We start from the raw sequence: 19211 nt of genomic DNA, 5'->3' as shown, positions 1-19211 counted from the left end.
CTTTTTAAACTGGGATTTATATCCTTCCCTCTGTTACATTTTTAGTATGGTGGATGTGGGTGTTCACTGCTTTTTAAACTGGGATTTACCTTCCTCTGTTGCAGCCTTGAGTATGGTGGATGTGGGTGTTCACTGCTTTTTAAACTGGGATTTATATCCTTCCCTCTGTTACATTTTTAAAACCCAACTCCTTGAGTATGGTGGATGTGGGTGTTCACTGCTTTTTAAACTGGGATTTATATCCTTCCCTCTGTTACATTTTTAAAACCCAACGCCTTGAGTATGGTGGATGTGGGTGTTCACTGCTTTTTAAATTGGGCATTATATTCTTCCCGAGGGGGCATTTATTCAGAGATATTGACAGCTTCTTTGAAGCATTTTGTGCACAACTCATGTCCTCGAGGCACTGCCGTTTTCAACCTGTATGAGAGAAGAGGACCAAAAGTGTATGCAAGCCCTGGTTTATTGTGAAAAAGACTGAAAGTAAAGAAATCTTAACACACAATTTTTTTTAGAACATTTGAATAGCAGTAAAATGTTTTGTGTTGAAATATTGTTAAAATGTTCAATTGGCTAGTTGACATAATCAGTTACTGGCCCAGCGAGTCACCTGAGTGAGCCCGAGTCACCTGAGTGAGCCCGAGTCACCTGAGTGAGCCCGAGTCACCTGAGTGAGTCATTATTCAGGATAGTGTCTCAAGTTAAGTTAAATATCAATTCAAAAAAAAAAAAAATCAATCAATTCAAAAAAAAAAAATGTCAAGAGTGAACATTATTACAAGAGTTACTATAAAACATGTTACAGACACAGTAAATTAAAACAAAACTAAATTAAAACAAAACAAAAAACTTAAATATACAATACTCCTGAAAAGTTGTCTGTTTCCCATTTAGTCTCCACCATCCTGTTACTTGGAAACCTGAGGGTGGAAAGAGAAGAGGCCATGTTAAATAAACCAAAGATCTTTCAAATCACAAAAACACTAGTTACTGGAGCCTGACCGATACAGTGCCCTCAGAAAATGTTCAACATCTGGTTGTGTTACAGCCTGAATTCAAAATGCATTATCTTACACCTCCCCCTATCGACACACAATACCCCACGGTGACAAAGTGAAAACATGTCTAGAAGTTTTTGCTCATTTATTTAACGTGAAATACAGAAATCTAATTTACATACAATTTTAACAGCTGAGTCAATACTTTGTGGAAGCACGTTTGGAGGCAAATACAGCCTTGAGTCGTGTCGGGTATGTCCTTCGGCTTAGAGTCGTTTCGGGTATGTCCGTATCGGCTTAGAGTCGTGTCGGGTATGTCCGTATCGGCTTAGAGTCGTGTCGGGTATGTCCGTATCGGCTTAGAGTCGTGTCGGGTATGTCCGTATCGGCTTAGAGTCGTGTCGGGTATGTCCGTATCGGCTTAGAGTCGTGTTGGGTATGTCCGTATCAGCTTAGTGTTGGGTATGTCCGTATCGGCTTAAGAGTCGTGTTGGGTACGTCCGTATCGGCTTAGAGTCGTGTTGGGTACGTCCGTATCAGCTTAGAGTCGTGTCGGGTACGTCCGTATCGGCTTAGAGTCGTGTCGGGTATGTCCGTATCGGCTTAGAGTCGTGTCGGGTATGTCCGTATCGGCTTAGAGTCGTGTCCGGGTATGTCCGTATCGGCTTAGAGTCGTGTCGTCCGTATCGGCTTAAGAGTCGTGTTGGGTGTCCGTATCGGAGTCGTGTTGGGTACGTCCGTATCGTTAGAGTCGTGTCGGGTATGTCCTTAGAGTATCCGTATCGGCTTAGAGTCGTGTCGGGTATGTCCGTATCGGCTTAGAGTCGTGTCGGGTATGTCCGTATCGGCTTAGAGTCGTGTCGGGTATGTCCGTATCGGCTTAGAGTCGTGTCGGGTATGTCCGTATCGGCTTAGAGTCGTGTCGGGTATGTCCGTATCGGCTTAGAGTCGTGTTGGGTATGTCCGTATCAGCTTAGTGTTGGGTATGTCCGTATCAGCTTAGAGTCGTGTTGGGTATGTCTGTATCAGCTTTGCACATCTGGATTTTGGGCATTTTCTCAAATTTTTCCTTGCAGATTTTCAAGCTTTCTTAAGTTAGATGGGGAGTGGCGGTGAACAGCAATCTTCAAGTTTTTCCACAGATTTTAAATGGGACTCAAGTGTACGCCACTTAAGGACTTTCACATTCTTGTTCTGAAGCCATTCAAGCATTGCTTTGGCTGTGTGCTTGGGTCCTTGTCCCGTTGAAACGTAACTCTTTGCTCCCAGTCTAAGGTTGTTTGCGCTCTGAATCAGGTTCTTATCACAGATTTTCCTGTATTTGGCTCCATTCATTGTTCCCTCTATTCTTATCAGTCACTGCTGCTGAAAAGCATCCCCATAGCATGACACTTCCACCGCCATGCTTCACAGTAGGGAATGTGTTAAGACAGGTGATGAGCTGTGCCTGTTTTATTCCAGACACTGATTTACATTCAAGCCAAAGAGTTATATATTTTGTCTCATCAGACCACAGGATATTTTGCCTGATGCTCTGTCTTTTACATGCCTTTTTGCAAACACCAGGTCATGTACCCTTTTCTCAGGGGCGGCTTCTGTCTGGCCACTCTCCCATAAAGCCCAGATTGGTGAAGTGCTGTAAAGACTGTTGTCCTTCTGACAGGTTCTCCCATCTCAGCCAAGAAACTCTGTAGATCTGTTACAGTGGTCATTGGGTTCTTGCTCAGTTAAGTCAGACAGCCAGCTCTAAGCAGTCTGGGTAGTTCCATATTTTTTTCAATTTCCTATGATGGAGACCACTGGGCTCATGGAAACTTCTTCAACAATCTAAACAGTTTTTATACCCTTCCCCCAGATATAATTGTGATTAAGCATACAGTATATCTCAGAGCACTACGGGACAGTTCCTTGGACTTCATGCTATAGTTTCTGCTCTGTCAACAGTGGGACTTTATTTACACACACTGCTGTGTTTCTTTCTAAATCATGTCCACATGTAGATTTCAAATCAAGTTGTAGTGACAAACCCAAGGATGATCAAAGGACATTGGATGCAATTTGTAGCGTCATAGCAAAGAGGTGTATATACTGATGTAAATGAGATATTTCTGTATTTCATCTTTCAATATATTTTCAACAAAAAAAAACACGTTTTCACTTTGTTATTATAGGGCATTGTGTGTAGATAAATGGACTAGACAAAAAAAATACATTAAATCCATTTTAAATTCAGACTGGAACGCAAAATGTGTAATTAAGTCAAGGGGTACCAGTACTATCACCGACATTGTCCTTTTTAACCACTAAATAGGTACGGGCGGATATTCACTGATAACCGATATTGAATAAATAGAATGAAACGAGGGAATCTCACGCTGATCTGAACACCTGCAGCCATTTTGCATGACATTATTATCGTCACAAAATATGAAATCGACATTTGAAGCATAGTTATTGGACAATTGCTCTTTCGGAGGGAAATGTCTGAGAATTCAGAGTAGAAAGATGACACGTTTTCATTTCCCACTCTAAAAAAGACAATATATTGGCATCGGGAACTTTTGACACCCCAAAAATAGTAATCAGACCCCCCCCCCCCCCCAAAAAAAACAACAACATATGGATCTGGTTCTAGTAGTTACAACCTGAAAACATACAGTGTTGTTGACAAATATTGGACAGTTTAATTGGAAAAACCCTTCGAACACCCACACACACACACACACACACACACACACACACACACACACACACACACACACACACACAGAGATCTATAGGAGATGACAAAAACAAGCAAGAACGCTCAGTGGACTCCATGTTGATTACCTTTTAAGCAGAGCCCTGTTCCTCCTTGACCTTGTTCTCTGCCTCCATCTCCTCCACGCCAGCCTGGGTCATCAGGTCACCAATGTTCTTCTCCAGGTCATCGATGCGGCCACTCATCTCATCGAGTACTCTTGTCAAGGAAGCGGGAACAACATTCAGGTACCATGCCTACTATACAAAACATCCCAAACTCCTATCCATAGAACTATGTAGCACCAATCCCTTGGCCCAATCTGTCTGCTTGTTACAGCGGTCCATCAGTAATACAACGCCGATATTAATGCTCTGTATTTGGAAATGTTAGCAAAAGTTGAACATTTCACTGTTCATCTACAACTGTTGTTTAAGAAGCATGTGACAAATACAACTGATTGATTTACGCAATTGCTTCAAACCTGGGCTTATCTGAATTGATCAAGTCATTGATATCATTAGACTACGCTATGAGCAATCCAATTCAATTGTAACATAAAACGGTGTCATTCTAAAAGTCTGTCTTTGATAGCATTGAAATGGTAAAAAGGCAGGATATTTCTTCCAATGATCTGGTCTGACATGGTCTGGAATTTATCCTGCATCTGCTGCAGCAATGTCTGGACCTGTAAGAGAGGACAGAACATGTAATCACTGTTTGTTGCTATGTGTGGGTGGACACGTTTATATCCTGTAGCTTAGCAGAATCGTATTGCATGCATGCATACTATTGAACTTTGTGGGCGTTGAAGCTGCCTCTGATGCCTACACCGCTGATACCATGGAAACCATGGGGATTTGCAGTTTTGTCGTCAAGAAAAAACAAAAGTCATGCTTTACAATCCGGGAACACAATTACATTTAGCCATCTATCACCCATCTATCAGTTACATGTCAATAATAATAGCAGTAGCTAGCTAGCTAGCTAAAAAGGACTAAAACAAAAGGTAATGTAGCTAAACAGAATTTGACTGCAACTATTTCATTGAGATAAAACAACAACAAAAAGTTAATGTTGTTACAAAAACGATTGGGGGAGAAAAAAAAACAGTAACTTTAGCCAGTTAGCCAGCCTGCTAGCTAACGCTAGCTAGTTCTCAGGTTTTCAAATGGGACAGGATATGGAAAGGATTTGGGTCTAATAAGACTCACCACCCCAGTCAGGTCCTGTACAGATTTCGGATCCTGGATCTCTGACATTGCACTAAATTCGTGGCGCTGCTGTACTTATAAACCACTGGTTCGTCCGAGACGTCTTCTTCCTTCTCTGCAGTCGAAGCGAAACAACCTTGAATGATTGAGGGAATTATTTTACACTGGCCTGGGTTGAACCGGGCAATGGCCGTTTACCTCATCGGGCAAAAACGGAGAGGGAGGAGCGCCCTTCTCAAATGGAACAGTAATCTACACCGCTTGGTCATGTTGTCAACAAGGCAGCATGGTGCATCGTCCAGAAACATACAACATATATTTTCCAATAAAATACATTTTCTAATTAGTTTTAATTGGGATGGCAGATAAAGCGTTTTTTTTTAATCAAAAGCAATCACATGGAAAAATACATACTCTAACTAATTACTACATGTGCTTGATTACCAAACTTTTGTTTTGAGTCGATTTCGCAACCTGACGGTCAGGGCATGGCACCTGGCTCATGCCCAAAAACAGCCCGGTTCCAAATGCATTCAACTTTGAGCCGGTGTAAAACACACTAACACGGGCGCCAGAGCGAGATGAAACGAATCCCTCACTGACGAGCTACAGACCCCCAACGAGTAAACAGTGAAGCATGCGCATGATAAATCTCGCGAGTTTACCAAAACGGGAAACGAGCAAAAGGTATTGGATTAGAAGCGTTTATAATATAATGCAACAACATTAGTGAGTATTTGGAAGAAATAGAGCAGAACCTGGAACATGATGCATGGCGAACAAGCATTTAGTAGGAAATATATATTTCAAAGGAAATTGCATCCTCCTCGATTTGATTTATGAAACGGACATTTATTTAATCGGCATTCATTTTCTGCCGGTTGAATTCACTCAACTCTTGACTTTTTCTTATCCTGGCTTTGATTAACAAAAGCCTCCCTGTCATATAGGTAGGTTGGCTACAGTCCGTTTTTATTTCTCACCTCGTGTTGATTTGTAATTCATGCCAGAATACGAGGTCAGCAGACTTTTCAGCTTTGAAATAGGTTACAGTTTACTGTCTGATTGATTTGCAGTTAAAAAGTAAATGAACAAAACTACAACAAAATCTTACAGATTCTGTTTAGGGCCTATACCTATATGCACTATTGAACTAACGGAACTAAAGTCTGACGTTATGTTCGGTGCATTGGATCAGAGCCTACTGGTGGAAAGCTGTGCTGTGATGTCCTATTCGTTGTGAGCGACATGGACAACAGACTGGGTCAGGGTGATGAAGAGGAGGGAGATGTGGGGACGCTGTGGCACTCTTTGGACTGGCTTACGTCCTGTGTGATGGTGGTTGGAGGGGCTCTGCCCTACGCCTCACAGTACCAGCAGATCCTTCGGACCAAGAACACAGACGGCTTCTCTACACGCGTCTGCCTGGTTCTGCTGGTCGCTAACATCCTCCGCATCCTCTTCTGGCGAGTGGGTTTGGGTGTTTGGGGGTAAGGTTTACCTGGGGGTAATGCAGTGTCAGGTTTTCCGCTAATGTGATGTGTGCGTCTGTTTGTTTGTGTGTGTGTGCGTCTGTTTGCTTGTTTGTTTGTGTGTGTGTGTGTGTGTGTCTGTCTGTGAGTGTGTGTGTGTGTGTGTGTGTGTGTGTGTGTGTGTGTGTGTGTGTGTGTGTGTGTGTGTGTGTGTGTGTGTGTGTGTGTGTGCGCGTCTGCCTATGTGTGTGTGTGTGTATGTATGTATGTGTGTGCGTCTGCCTGTTTGTGTGTGTGTATGTATGTGTGTGCGTCTGCCTGTGTGTATGTGTGTGCGTCTGCCTGTTTGTTTGTGCGTGTGTGTGTGTATGTTTGTGTGTGCGTCTGCCTGTTTGTGTGTGTGTGTGTGTATGTATGGGTGTGCGTCTGTGTGTGTGCGTCTGCCTGTGTGTATGTGTGTGTGTCTGCCTGTTTGTGTGTGTGTGTGTGTGTGTGTGTGTGTGTGTGTGTGTGTGTGTGTGTGTGTGTATGTTTGTGTATGTTTGTGTATGCGTCTGCCTGTTTGTGTGTGCGTCTGCCTGTTTGTGTGTGCGTCTGCCTGTGTGTATGTGTGTGCGTCTGCCTGTTTGTTTGTGTGTGTGTGTGTTTTCACACCTGCAGGTTTGGGAAGCAGTTTGAGGTGACTCTGCTCCTGCAGAGTGTGGTGATGATTCTCACCATGCTGGTGATGCTCAACCTCTGCTGCTCTGTACAGAACACCAACCGTATCAGCACCAAACAGCACCACATCACAGGTAACAGCAACCATATAGCACCCGTAGAATAACTATCTAACAGCCATCTGACTTCGTCTCCAGGCGTTTGGTTACGTTGAAAGATGATAGCAAAGGCTAACAACATCCTTTTAAAAACCATAAGACAGCCATCTATCACGCATCTATCCACCATGTAATAACCATCCAGCTGTTCTATTGTTTTACCACTAGAGGGAGCTATTGGGGAGGAAAGAGGAAACAAAAACCTTCCAATATTTACCTTCTGTATCTCTCTCTGTCTGTCTGTATATCTATGTCTGTCTGTGTCTCTCTCTCTCTGTCTCTATCTATGTCTCTCTGTGTCTCTCTCTCTCTGTCTGTATCTCTGTGTCTGTGTCTCTGTCTGTGTTTCTCTGTGTCTCTGTCTCGCTCTCTCTCTCCATCCACCCCATCTCTCTCTCTATCAGATCTGGAACCCCGGTTCTTTTGGAGCTGGGATGGCTTTGAGGACTACCTCATCTTCCTGTTGGCCTTCACGCTGCCCTGTGCCTTCACCACCCTTCTCCTCCTGGACTCCTCTCTGTTTGTTGAGTCCCTGGGCTTCCTGGCCGTGCTGACGGAGGCCATGCTGGGGCTACCACAGCTGCTCCAGAACCAACGCAACCACTCCACCACCGGCATGAGGTGAGGCTGAGGAAACAAACACATTTTCTTCAGGAAATTTACTACCCGCTCTACTCAGATAAAGATTACCAGCCCTCACTCACCTGCTTATCTCAGCATCCCCTACCAGCCCTCACTCACCTGCTTCTCTCAGCATCGCCTACCAGCCCTCACTCACCTGCTTCTCTCAGCATCGCCTACCAGCCCTCACTCACCTGCTTCTCTCAGCATGCCCTACCAGCCCTCACTCACCTGCTTCTCTCAGCATCGCCTACCAGCCCTCACTCACCTGCTTCTCTCAGCATCCCCTACCAGCCATCATTCACCTGCTTCTCTTCTCTCAGCATCCCCTACCAGCCATCATTCACCTGCTTCTCTCAGCATGCTCTACCAGCCCTCACTCACCTGCTTCTCTCAGCATCCCCTACCAGCCCTCACTCACCTGCTTCTCTCAGCATATCCTACCAGCCCTCACTCACCTGCGTCTCTCTGTCCGCTCTTCATACCCATCTATTCCTCTCTGTTTTATAATATAATGTAGCCGTGATGGCGAGCGGGGATGAAGACCCTGATGAGTGTTTTGTTGTTACATTTGAACATGTTATACATTGGCGTAGAGCGAGCCAACTTGATACATTGTATAATTTAATTTCCTGGTATAACCAAGAGCACGGGCCAGTCTGAGTAGGCTTTGCAATTACACGTTTGCTCGCCTGTCACACAGTCTCTTGAGTGCCAGAGGGAAAATGGAGCACAGCTTCACGACAGGCATGTCTTCAGCATTACAGAAAGGAAAACGCCTCGTCTTAAAAAACACGAGACGTTTTACTAGAGACACCTTTTTTCTAATGGGAGACTATACTATATAGGATTCATGTAGGCCTAATGGGAGACTAAACTATATAGGATTCATGTAGGCCTAATGGGAGACTATACTATATAGGATTCATGTAGGCCTAATGGGAGACTAAACTATATAGGATTCATATAGGCCTAATGGGAGACTAAACTATATAGGATTCATATAGGCCTAATGGGAGACTATACTATATGGGATTCATATAGGCCTACCTAATGGGAGACTATACTATATAGGATTCATATAGACCTAATGGGAGACTATACTATATAGGATTCATATAGACCTAATGGGAGACTATACTATATAGGATTCATGTAGGCCTAATTGGAGACTATACTATATAGGATTCATGTAGGCCTAATGGGAGACTATACTATATAGGATTCATGTAGGCCTAATGGGAGACTAAACTATATAGGATTCATATAGGCCTAATGGGAGACTATACTATATAGGATTCATATAGGCCTAATGGGAGACTATACTATATGGGATTCATATAGGCCTACCTAATGGGAGACTATACTATATAGGATTCATATAGACCTAATGGGAGACTATACTATATAGGATTCATATAGACCTAATGGGAGACTATACTATATAGGATTCATGTAGGCCTAATGGGAGACTATACTATATAGGATTCATGTAGGCCTAATGGGAGACTATACTATATAGGATTCATGTAGGCCTAATGGGAGACTAAACTATATAGGATTCATGTAGGCCTAATGGGAGACTATACTATATAGGATTCATATAGGCCTAATGGGAGACTATACTATATGGGATTCATATAGGCCTAATGGGAGACTAAACTATATAGGATTCATATAGGCCTAATGGGAGACTATACTATATAGGATTCATATAGGCCTAATGGGAGACTATACTATATAGGATTCATATAGGCCTAATGGGAGACTATACTATATAGGATTCATATAGGCCTAATGGGAGGCTATACTATATAGGATTCATATAGGCCTAATGGGAGACTAAACTATATAGGATTCATATAGGCCTAATGGGAGACTATACTATATAGGATTCATATAGGCCTAATGGGAGGCTATACTATATAGGATTCATATAGGCCTACCTAATGGGAGACTATATAGGATTCATTTAGGCCTAATGGAAGACTAATCTATATAGGATTCATATAGGCCTAATGGAAGACTAAACTATAAAATAATTCTCTTTTTCTTGGGCTACTTAAATTCTGTTTGGTGCCTAACATTTTTTTAAAGTTGGGAGCAGTGTGTGTTTGTTGGACACAGAGAGAGTGGTGTGTGTTTATTTATGAAAACTAGGGGGGTGGGGTGTGTGTGTGTGTATTTATGAGAACGAGGGGAGGATGTGTGTGTTTAACTGATGAGAAAAACAGTTTCATGCTTTACCCTTACTGACACTTTTTCACCTTTATTTAACCAGGTAGACCAGATCACCTTTATTTAACCAGGTAGGCCAGATCACCTTTATTTAACCAGGTAGACCAGATCACCTTTATTTAACCAGGTAGACCAGATCACCTTTATTTAACCAGGTAGACCAGATCACCTTTATTTAACCAGGGAGACCAGATCACCTTTATTTAACCAGGTAGACCAGATCACCTTTATTTAACCAGGTAGGCCAGGTCACCTTTATTTAACCAGGTAGACCAGATCACCTTTATTTAACCAGGTAGGCCAGATCACCTTTATTTAACCAGGTAGACCAGATCACCTTTATTTAACCAGGTAGGCCAGATCACCTTTATTTAACCAGGTAGGCCAGGTCACCTTTATTTAACCAGGTAGGCCAGGTCACCTTTATTTAACCAGGTAGGCCAGGTCACCTTTATTTAACCAGGTAGGCCAGATCACCTTGATTTAACCAGGTAGGCCAGATCACCTTTATTTAACCAGGTAGACCAGATCACCTTTATTTAACCAGGTAGGCCAGATCACCTTTATTTAACCAGGTAGGCTAGTTGAGAACAAGTTCTCATTTACAACTGTGACCTGGCCAAGATAAAGCAAAGCAGTGTGAACAGACAACAACACAGAGTTACACACAATAAAACAAGTCAATGACACAGTATAAAAAAGAAAGTCTATATACAGTGTGTGCAAAAGGCATGATGAGGTAGGCAATAAATAGGCCATAGGAGCGAATAATTTCAATTTAGCAATATAATACAATGATATAATATAGGTTACCCTTGGATGCACAACGGGGCCTGGGAGGCTCACATGAATCCACAGTAGGCCCAATCAATTATCCAGTTTTCAATGCATTACTTCTTGTATTCCCCCAAAAATGTGTTTAGCACTGTAATTTAGTTTTTTTTTAAACTGCGAAATTATCTTTGCGCCATGGAAACATTTGTACTGTTACAGAAAATTAGCTTTAAAACGGCAAAAATTAGCTTTAAAACGGTTCTCTCTGTCCCATGGCAAAATGTGTAGAAGTGTCGGAAATTAACATGAAAACTACAACATTTTCTCTCCAATTTGAAGAGGGGGGGTGCTTTAAAATGTCATTTACCAGAACCCAGACTTTAAAATGTCCTTCCCCAGAACCCAGACTTTAAAATGTCCTTTCCCAGAACCCAGACTTTAAAATGTCTTTTCCCAGGCCCCAGAACCCAGACTTTAAAATGTCCTTTCCCAGAACCCAGACTTTAAAATGTCCTTTCCCAGAACCCAGACTTTAAAATGTCCTGCCCCAGAACCCAGACTTTAAAATGTCCTTTCCCAGAACCCAGACTTTAAAATGTCCTTTCCCAGGCCCCAGAACCCAGACTTTAAAATGTCCTTTCCCAGAACCCAGACTTTAAAATGTCCTTTCCCAGGCCCCAGAACCCAGACTTTAAAATGTCCTTTCCCAGGCCCCAGAACCCAGACTTTAAAATGTCCTTTCCCAGAACCCAGACTTTAAAATGTCCTGCCCCAGAACCCAGACTTTAAAATGTCCTTTCCCAGAACCCAGACTTTAAAATGTCCTTTCCCAGGCCCCAGAACCCAGACTTTAAAATGTCCTTTCCCAGAACCCAGACTTTAAAATGTCCTTTCCCAGGCCCCAGAACCCAGACTTTAAAATGTCCTTTCCCAGGCCCCAGAACCCAGACTTTAAAATGTCCTTTCCCAGGCCCCAGAACCCAGACTTTAAAATGTCCTTTCCCAGGCCCCAGAACCCAGACTTTAAAATGTCCTTCCCCAGAACCCAGACTTTAAAATGTCCTTTCCCAGGCCCCAGAACCCAGACTTTAAAATGTCCTTTCCCAGGCCCCAGAACCCAGACTTTAAAATGTCCTTTCCCAGGCCCCAGAACCCAGACTTTAAAATGTCCTTCCCCAGGCCCCAGACTTGGTTAGTCCAGCCATGAGCTGCAGCAGTAAAACTCCTGGTATGCTTTTAGTTGCTGAACGTTTTTCTTTCTCATTGTGAGGTGAAGCTAATGAGTGTTTACTCTGACGAGAGCCATCCTCTGAAACGCGTTCCAGCCGTACCCTGAGACACACTAACTGACCTACTAAATGAACTAAGTTTGTCTCAAAATGGCACCGTATTCCCTACCTATAATGCAATGCACTATCTGGGGATTAAGTTGGCATTTGGGATGTGATCTAATAATACTCAGATGACACCCGGCTGTCTGCCAAAACCTGTTGGTTATGATAATGAAGAACCACCATTAAGTCAACAACCATTGTAGAGTTGAGGTCACGATGATGTGAGACTGTCAACCATGCTATGCTCCTCTGTTTAAATTGGATATGATAGATAATCATTAAGATAAGCTACATATACAGATGCTAAGCTAATACCAGTTTGTGGCTTGGCACATTGCAGAGTTGAGGTCACGATAATGTGAGACTGTCAACCATGCTATGCTCCTCTGTTTAAATTGGATATGATAGATCATCATTAAGATAAGCTACATATACAGATGCTAAGCTTATACCAGTTTGTGGCTTGGCACATTGCAGAGTTGAGGTCACGATAATGTGAGACTGTCAACCATGCTATGCTCCTCTGTTTAAATTGGATATGATAGATCATCATTAAGATAAGCTACATATACAGATGCTAAGCTTATACCAGTTTGTGGCTTGGCACAGGGAGAACGGTGCGACTGCAGACCGCCATTCATCTGCAGGAATCCCTCTTTATACTTCGTTGGGTAAAAATGTTATGCTATGACTCCGGGAGGCAGGTGCACTCCAGTACAGTAGGTGGCGGTAACCGTATGCTAGCCAGACCTAAAGAGGACTCCGGTACACATCAGGCAGGAGCCGGCATCGTGTGCTAGTTAGTCCTAAAGAGGACTCTGCTACACCTTCTGGGTGTCATAGGGCTGTAGGGCCAGGTTGGGCTGCCTCAGACACCAGTCAGCCTGGTCTACAGACCTTCTGGGTGTCATAGGGCCAGGTTGGGCTGCCTCAAACAGCAGTCAGCCTGGTCTACAGACCTTCTGGGTGTTATAGGGCTATTGGGCCAGGTTGGGCTGCCTCAGACACCAGTCAGCCTGGTCTACAGACCTTCTGGGTGTCATAGGGCCAGGTTGGGCTGCCTCAAACAGCAGTCAGTCTGGCCTACAGACCTTCTGTGTGTCATAGGGCCAGGTTGGGCTGCCTCAGACACCAGTCAGCCTGGTCTACAGACCTTCTGGGTGTCATAGGGCCAGGTTGGGCTGCCTCAAACAGCAGTCAGTCTGGCCTACAGACCTTCTGGGTGTCATAGGGCCAGGTTGGGCTGCCTCAGGCACCAGTCGGCCTGGCCTACAGACCTTCTGGGTGTTATAGGGCTATAGGGCCAGGTTGGGCTGCCTCAAACAGCAGTCAGCCTGGTCTACAGACCTTCTGGGTGTCATAGGGCCCATGTTGGACTGCCTCAGGCACCAGTCGGCCTGGCCTACAGACCTTCTGGGTGTCATTGGCCCCATGTTGGACTGCCTCGGGCACCAGTCGGACCTATTTGACACTGATGATCAATAATGACCTCTTCAGTTCGGTGCTCAAACCGATCTAAAGACACACCTGGAGGCAAACAGGTGCAGCACCATGTTTCCGCTTCTCAGTGACTCTGTCATTCAAAGTGATGGTCAATGATCCTGTTTTCTTATTGACATGTTTTCTGTCTTCAGTGTGAACATGGTCCTACTGTGGATGGCCGGGGACAGCTTCAAGACGGCCTACTTTGCCCTGAAGGAGAGCCCGCTCCAGTTCCTGTTGTGTGGGTTGACTCAGGTACTGGTGGATCTGGCTATCCTCTATCAAGTGTGTCTCTACAGCCAAGACCCCTGGGACAAACTGGCTTAGCTAACTCTAACCCTAGCTATCTCCAACCCTAGCTATCTCTAACCCTAGCTATCTCTAACCCTAGCTAACTCTAACCCTAGCTAACTCTAACCCTAGCTAACTCTAACCCTAGCTATCTCTAACCCTAGCTAACTCTAACCCTAGCTAACTCTAACCCTAGCTATCTCTAACCCTAGCTATCTCTAACCCTAGCTATCTCTAACCCTAGCTAACTCTAACCTAAGCTATCACTAGCTAACTCTAACCCTAGCTAACTCTAACCTAAGCTATCACTAGCTAACTCTAACCCTAGCTAACTCTAACCTAAGCTATCACTAGCTAACTCTAACCCTAGCTAACTCTAACCCTAGCTAACTCTAACACTAGCTAACTCTAACCCTAGCTAACTCTAACCCTAGCTAACTCTAACCTAAGCTATCACTAGCTAACTCTAACCTAAGCTATCACTAGCTAACTCTAACCTAAGCTATCACTAGCTAACTCTAACCTAAGCTATCACTAGCTAACTCTAACCCTAGCTAACTCTAACCTAAGCTATCACTAGCTAACTCTAACCCTAGCTAACTCTAACCCTAGCTAACTCTAACCTAAGCTATCACTAGCTAACTCTAACCTAAGCTATCACTAGCTAACTCTAACCTAAGCTATCACTAGCTAACTCTAACCTAAGCTATCACTAGCTAACTCTAACCCTAGCTAACTCTAACCCTAGCTATCACGAGTGTTGGATCCTGTATTTTATATTATCGCCATTACCATATATATATGATTGAATATTATCTGCTGTGGGCTTGTGTGGATGTATGTATGTATTATGCAACATAGCTGACTTGAAACATTGTTAAAAGTATCAGGGCCATGGGACTTTCTCATGATGGAAAAATACAGAGAAGCATGAAGACAGGAACTGTTCAAATGAGTTGGGAGGGGGGCACATTCAGAGCGGGGTGTTGCGAGAACAAGCGGCCTTTTGTTAGATAACAGGAGCCAGGTGCGAGATAACGGTATGGAGCATGAGAACCTGGATGTTCTTCACAAACAAGTTACATCTATCAACAGATGCGCCAAGAGGCGGGGACCCGCCTGAGCGCCTGCAATAGGCTGGGCAAGTTTAAACCACGCCCAGTCTCTACTGTGATAGGCCAACAGACGGGTTGGAACTGTCTATCACAGTATAAAGAATACTGTTTTACATACGTCTAGTCAGTTCTCTGTTCTGCCCTGCGTGGTATTACAGTGAGCCCGTATATACGAAAGTTGCATTTGCCATTTATTACTTAGCTAATAAAAAATGCATACTATAAAATCGGTGACTCATTGTTATATTTATCCTGATACCAGATTTGAATTTACGCAACTCTAACCCAAGCTAACTCTAACCCGAGCTAACTCTAACCCGAGCTAACTCTAACCCGAGCTAACTCTAGCTAACTCAACACCTTGTAGAGACCCTGTGGAAGGCTTTCAACACCTTGTAGAGTCCCTGTGGAAGGCTTTCAACACCTTGTAGAGACCCTGTGGAAGGCTTTCAACACCTTGTACAGTCCCTGTGGAAGGCTTTCAACACCTTGTAGAGACACTGTGGAAGGCTTTCAACACCTTGTAGAGACCCTGTGGAAGGCTTTCAACACCTTGTAGAGACCCTGTGGAAGGCTTTCAACACCTTGTAGAGACCCTGTGGAAGGCTTTCAACACCTTGTAGAGACCCTGTGGAAGGCTTTCAACACCTTGTAGAGTCCCTGTGGAAGGCTTTCAACACCTTGTAGAGTCCCTGTGGAAGGCTTTCAACACCTTGTAGAGTCCCTGTGGAAGGCTTTCAACACCTTGTAGAGTCCCTGTGGAAGGCTTTCAACACCTTGTAGAGTCCCTGTGGAAGGCTTTCAACACCTTGTAGAGTCCCTGTGGAAGGCTTTCAACACCTTGTAGAGACCCTGTGGAAGGCTTTCAACACCTTGTAGAGTCCCTGTGGAAGGCTTTCAACACCTTGTAGAGTCCCTGTGGAAGGCTTTCAACACCTTGTAGAGTCCCTGTGGAAGGCTTTCAACACCTTGTAGAGTCCCTGTGGAAGGCTTTCAACACCTTGTAGAGTCCCTGTGGAAGGCTTTCAACACCTTGTAGAGACCCTGTGGAAGGCTTTCAACACCTTGTAGAGTCCCTGTGGAAGGCTTTCAACACCTTGTAGAGACCCTGTGGAAGGCTTTCAACACCTTGTAGAGTCCCTGTGGAAGGCTTTCAACACCTTGTAGAGTCCCTGTGGAAGGCTTTCAACACCTTGTAGAGTCCCTGTGGAAGGCTTTCAACACCTTGTAGAGACCCTGTGGAAGGCTTTCAACACCTTGTAGAGTCCACGACCTGACAAGTTGAGGATGCTCTGAGGGCTAAAGTGGAGGAGGGGTGTTCCTAATGTTTTGTATATACTCACTGTAGGTCACAGGAGTGAACAACATTTCTTTTCAAGCAGATTTTGATTGATCTTCATGAGAAGACCAGTATTTATGAAGTTGCCAGGTTTCTCATTTAATTTATTCATGTATTTATTTGGGTCGTTTTTTAGTTTTTCTATTCAAGTTATTTTGACTTGAGTTGTATGAGAAGTGTTCAGTATTTAGGAAGTTGTTCATTAATGTCATATTATATTTATATTTTGTGAATCTGTTTTTTTATTTTTAAATGTTGATACAGTTATTTATTGGTCGGCCAGTCCTCGGGTCGCTCTTCTTAAATGCTTCATGTCTTCACATTAATGCATACAACTTGTTTACTTCCAGGAAAACAACACAGTGTGTGTTTAAGTGTTGTTCATTAAAATAAACGTGACATCATAATGTTTCTTGTTTCCTTATTATTGTCCTCTGCCTCAGTGTCAGAAATAAATATCCCGTTGTGATGGCGACACTGGGGGTCATCTATCTGGATGTTGTATTGAATACACTGTTACCTATGGAGGTTCCTGTCAGGGGGACGTTGTTCCAATGTCCTCAATGTCCTGGCCTGCTGCTGGAGAATCTCACACACACACACGGCGAGATTCACACACACACACACACACACACACACACACACACACACACACACACACACACACACACACACACACACACACACACACACACACACACACACACACACACGGAGAGATTCACACACACACACGGAGAGATTCACACACACACGGAGAGATTCACATACATACACGGAGAGATTCACACACGCACATGGAGAGAGTCACACACATACGGAGAGAGAGTCTCACACACATACACACACGGAGAGAGTCACACACACACAGAGAGTCACACACACACAGACACACACAGAGAGAGTCACACACACAGAGAGAGTCACACACACACAGACACACACAGAGAGAGTCACACACACAGAGTCACACACACAGACACACACACAGAGAGAGTCTCACACACATACACACACGGAGAGAGTCACACACACAGAGAGAGTCACACACACACAGACACACACAGAGAGAGTCACACACACAGAGAGAGTCACACACAGACACACACAGAGAGAGTCACACACACACAGAGTCACACACACACAGACACACACAGAGAGAGTCACACACACAGAGTCACACACACGGAGTCACACACGGAGTCACACACACAGACACACACGGAGAGAGTCTCACACACAGACACACACAGAGAGAGTCACACACACAGACACACACAGAGAGAGTCACACACACAGAGTCACACACACAGACACACACGGAGAGAGTCATACACACAGACACACACAGAGAGAGTCACATACATACGGAGAGAGAGTCACACACATACACACACAGAGAGAGTCACACACACAGACACACACGGAGAGAGTCACACACACAGAGTCACACACACAGACACACACGGAGAGAGTCACACACACAGAGAGAGTCACACACACACGACACACACACGGAGAGAGTCACACACACAGAGAGAGTCACACACACAGACACACACGGAGAGATTCATACACACGGAGAGAGTCTCACACACAGACACACATAGAGAGAGTCACACACACAGACACACGGAGAGAGTCACACACACAGAGAGAGTCACACAGAGAGAGTGGGGAGAAGCTATAGATTATACTGTAGATGAATTTGGAGTACTATTTTCAAAATGTCACATACGATAAAAGTACAAAATGTTGCATACTATTTAGTACTATAGTGGGAGTTTCCAAACACGGCCAGTGTGTTTCAGGGCTTTCTGTCGGATATCACTTTATCCTAGTCTCCAGTGGTCTGTTACGCCTGTCAGCATGTAGAGGGTTAATGTGACTGGCTGACAACACAGGGGGAGTGGTCTGTTACTCCTGTCAGCATGTAGAGGGTTAATGTGACTGGCTGACAACACAGGGGGAGTGGTCTGTTACTCCTGTCAGCATGTAGAGGGTTAATGTGATTAGTACCACTATATAGGGAATAGGGCTCTGGTCTAATGGTAGTACCACTATATAGGGAATAGGGCTCTGGTCTATAGTAGTACCACTATATATGGAATAGGGCTCTGGTCTACAGTAGTATCACTATATAGGGAATAGGGCTCTGGTCTATAGTAGTACCACTATATAGGGAATAGGGCTCTGGTCTATAGTAGTACCACTATATAGGGAATAGGGCTCTGGTCTATAGTAGTACCACTATATAGGGAATAGGGCTCTGGTCTATAGTAGTACCACTATATAGGGAATAGGGCTCTGGTCTATAGTAGTACCACTATATAGGGAATAGGGCTCTGGTCTGTAGTAGTACCACTATATAGGGAATAGGGCTCTGGTCTATAGTAGTACCACTGTATAGGGAATAATGCTCTGGTCTATAGTAGTACCACTATATAGGGAATAGGGCTCTGGTCTATAGTAGTACCACTATATAGGGAATAGGGCTCTGGTCTATAGTAGTACCACTATATAGGGAATAGGGTTCTGGTCTATAGTAGTACCACTATATAGGGAATAATGCTCTGGTCTATAGTAGTACCACTATATAGGGAATAGGGCTCTGGTCTATAGTAGTACCACTATATAGGGAATAGGGCTCTGATCTATAGTAGTAACACTATATAGGGAATAGGGCTCTGATCTATAGTAGTACCACTATATAGGGAATAGGGTTCTGGTCTATAGTAGTACCACTATATAGGGAATAGGGTTCTGGTCTATAGT

At 44.0% G+C, this 19211-nt stretch overlaps 2 protein-coding genes across 2 annotated transcripts; one reads left to right on the top strand and one right to left on the bottom strand.

The window, feature by feature from the left end:
• Nucleotides 1-445: 445 nt before the first annotated feature.
• LOC135536837 (heat shock factor-binding protein 1-like) lies at nucleotides 446-5102 on the bottom strand. Its single transcript, XM_064963083.1, has 4 exons — nucleotides 4953-5102; nucleotides 4360-4426; nucleotides 3828-3952; nucleotides 446-920 (listed from the first exon to the last, which is right to left on the bottom strand). Exons 1-3 carry the CDS (start codon nucleotides 4998-5000, stop codon nucleotides 3831-3833), a joined length of 237 nt encoding a protein of 78 aa, XP_064819155.1. The 5' UTR covers nucleotides 5001-5102; the 3' UTR covers nucleotides 446-920; nucleotides 3828-3830.
• A 769-nt stretch (nucleotides 5103-5871) lies between these two features.
• On the top strand, nucleotides 5872-14232 carry LOC135536831 (solute carrier family 66 member 2-like). The gene is made up of 4 exons (XM_064963079.1): nucleotides 5872-6418; nucleotides 7085-7218; nucleotides 7647-7863; nucleotides 13844-14232. The coding sequence occupies exons 1-4, from the start codon at nucleotides 6201-6203 to the stop codon at nucleotides 14016-14018; spliced, it is 744 nt and encodes a 247-aa protein (XP_064819151.1). The 5' UTR covers nucleotides 5872-6200; the 3' UTR covers nucleotides 14019-14232.
• The last annotated feature ends 4979 nt before the right edge of the window (nucleotides 14233-19211 follow it).

This window comes from Oncorhynchus masou, unplaced genomic scaffold (assembly GCF_036934945.1).
Source record: "Oncorhynchus masou masou isolate Uvic2021 unplaced genomic scaffold, UVic_Omas_1.1 unplaced_scaffold_670, whole genome shotgun sequence".
Lineage (NCBI taxonomy): Eukaryota > Metazoa > Chordata > Actinopteri > Salmoniformes > Salmonidae > Oncorhynchus > Oncorhynchus masou.
This window is presented reverse-complemented; position numbering and strand designations above follow the sequence as displayed.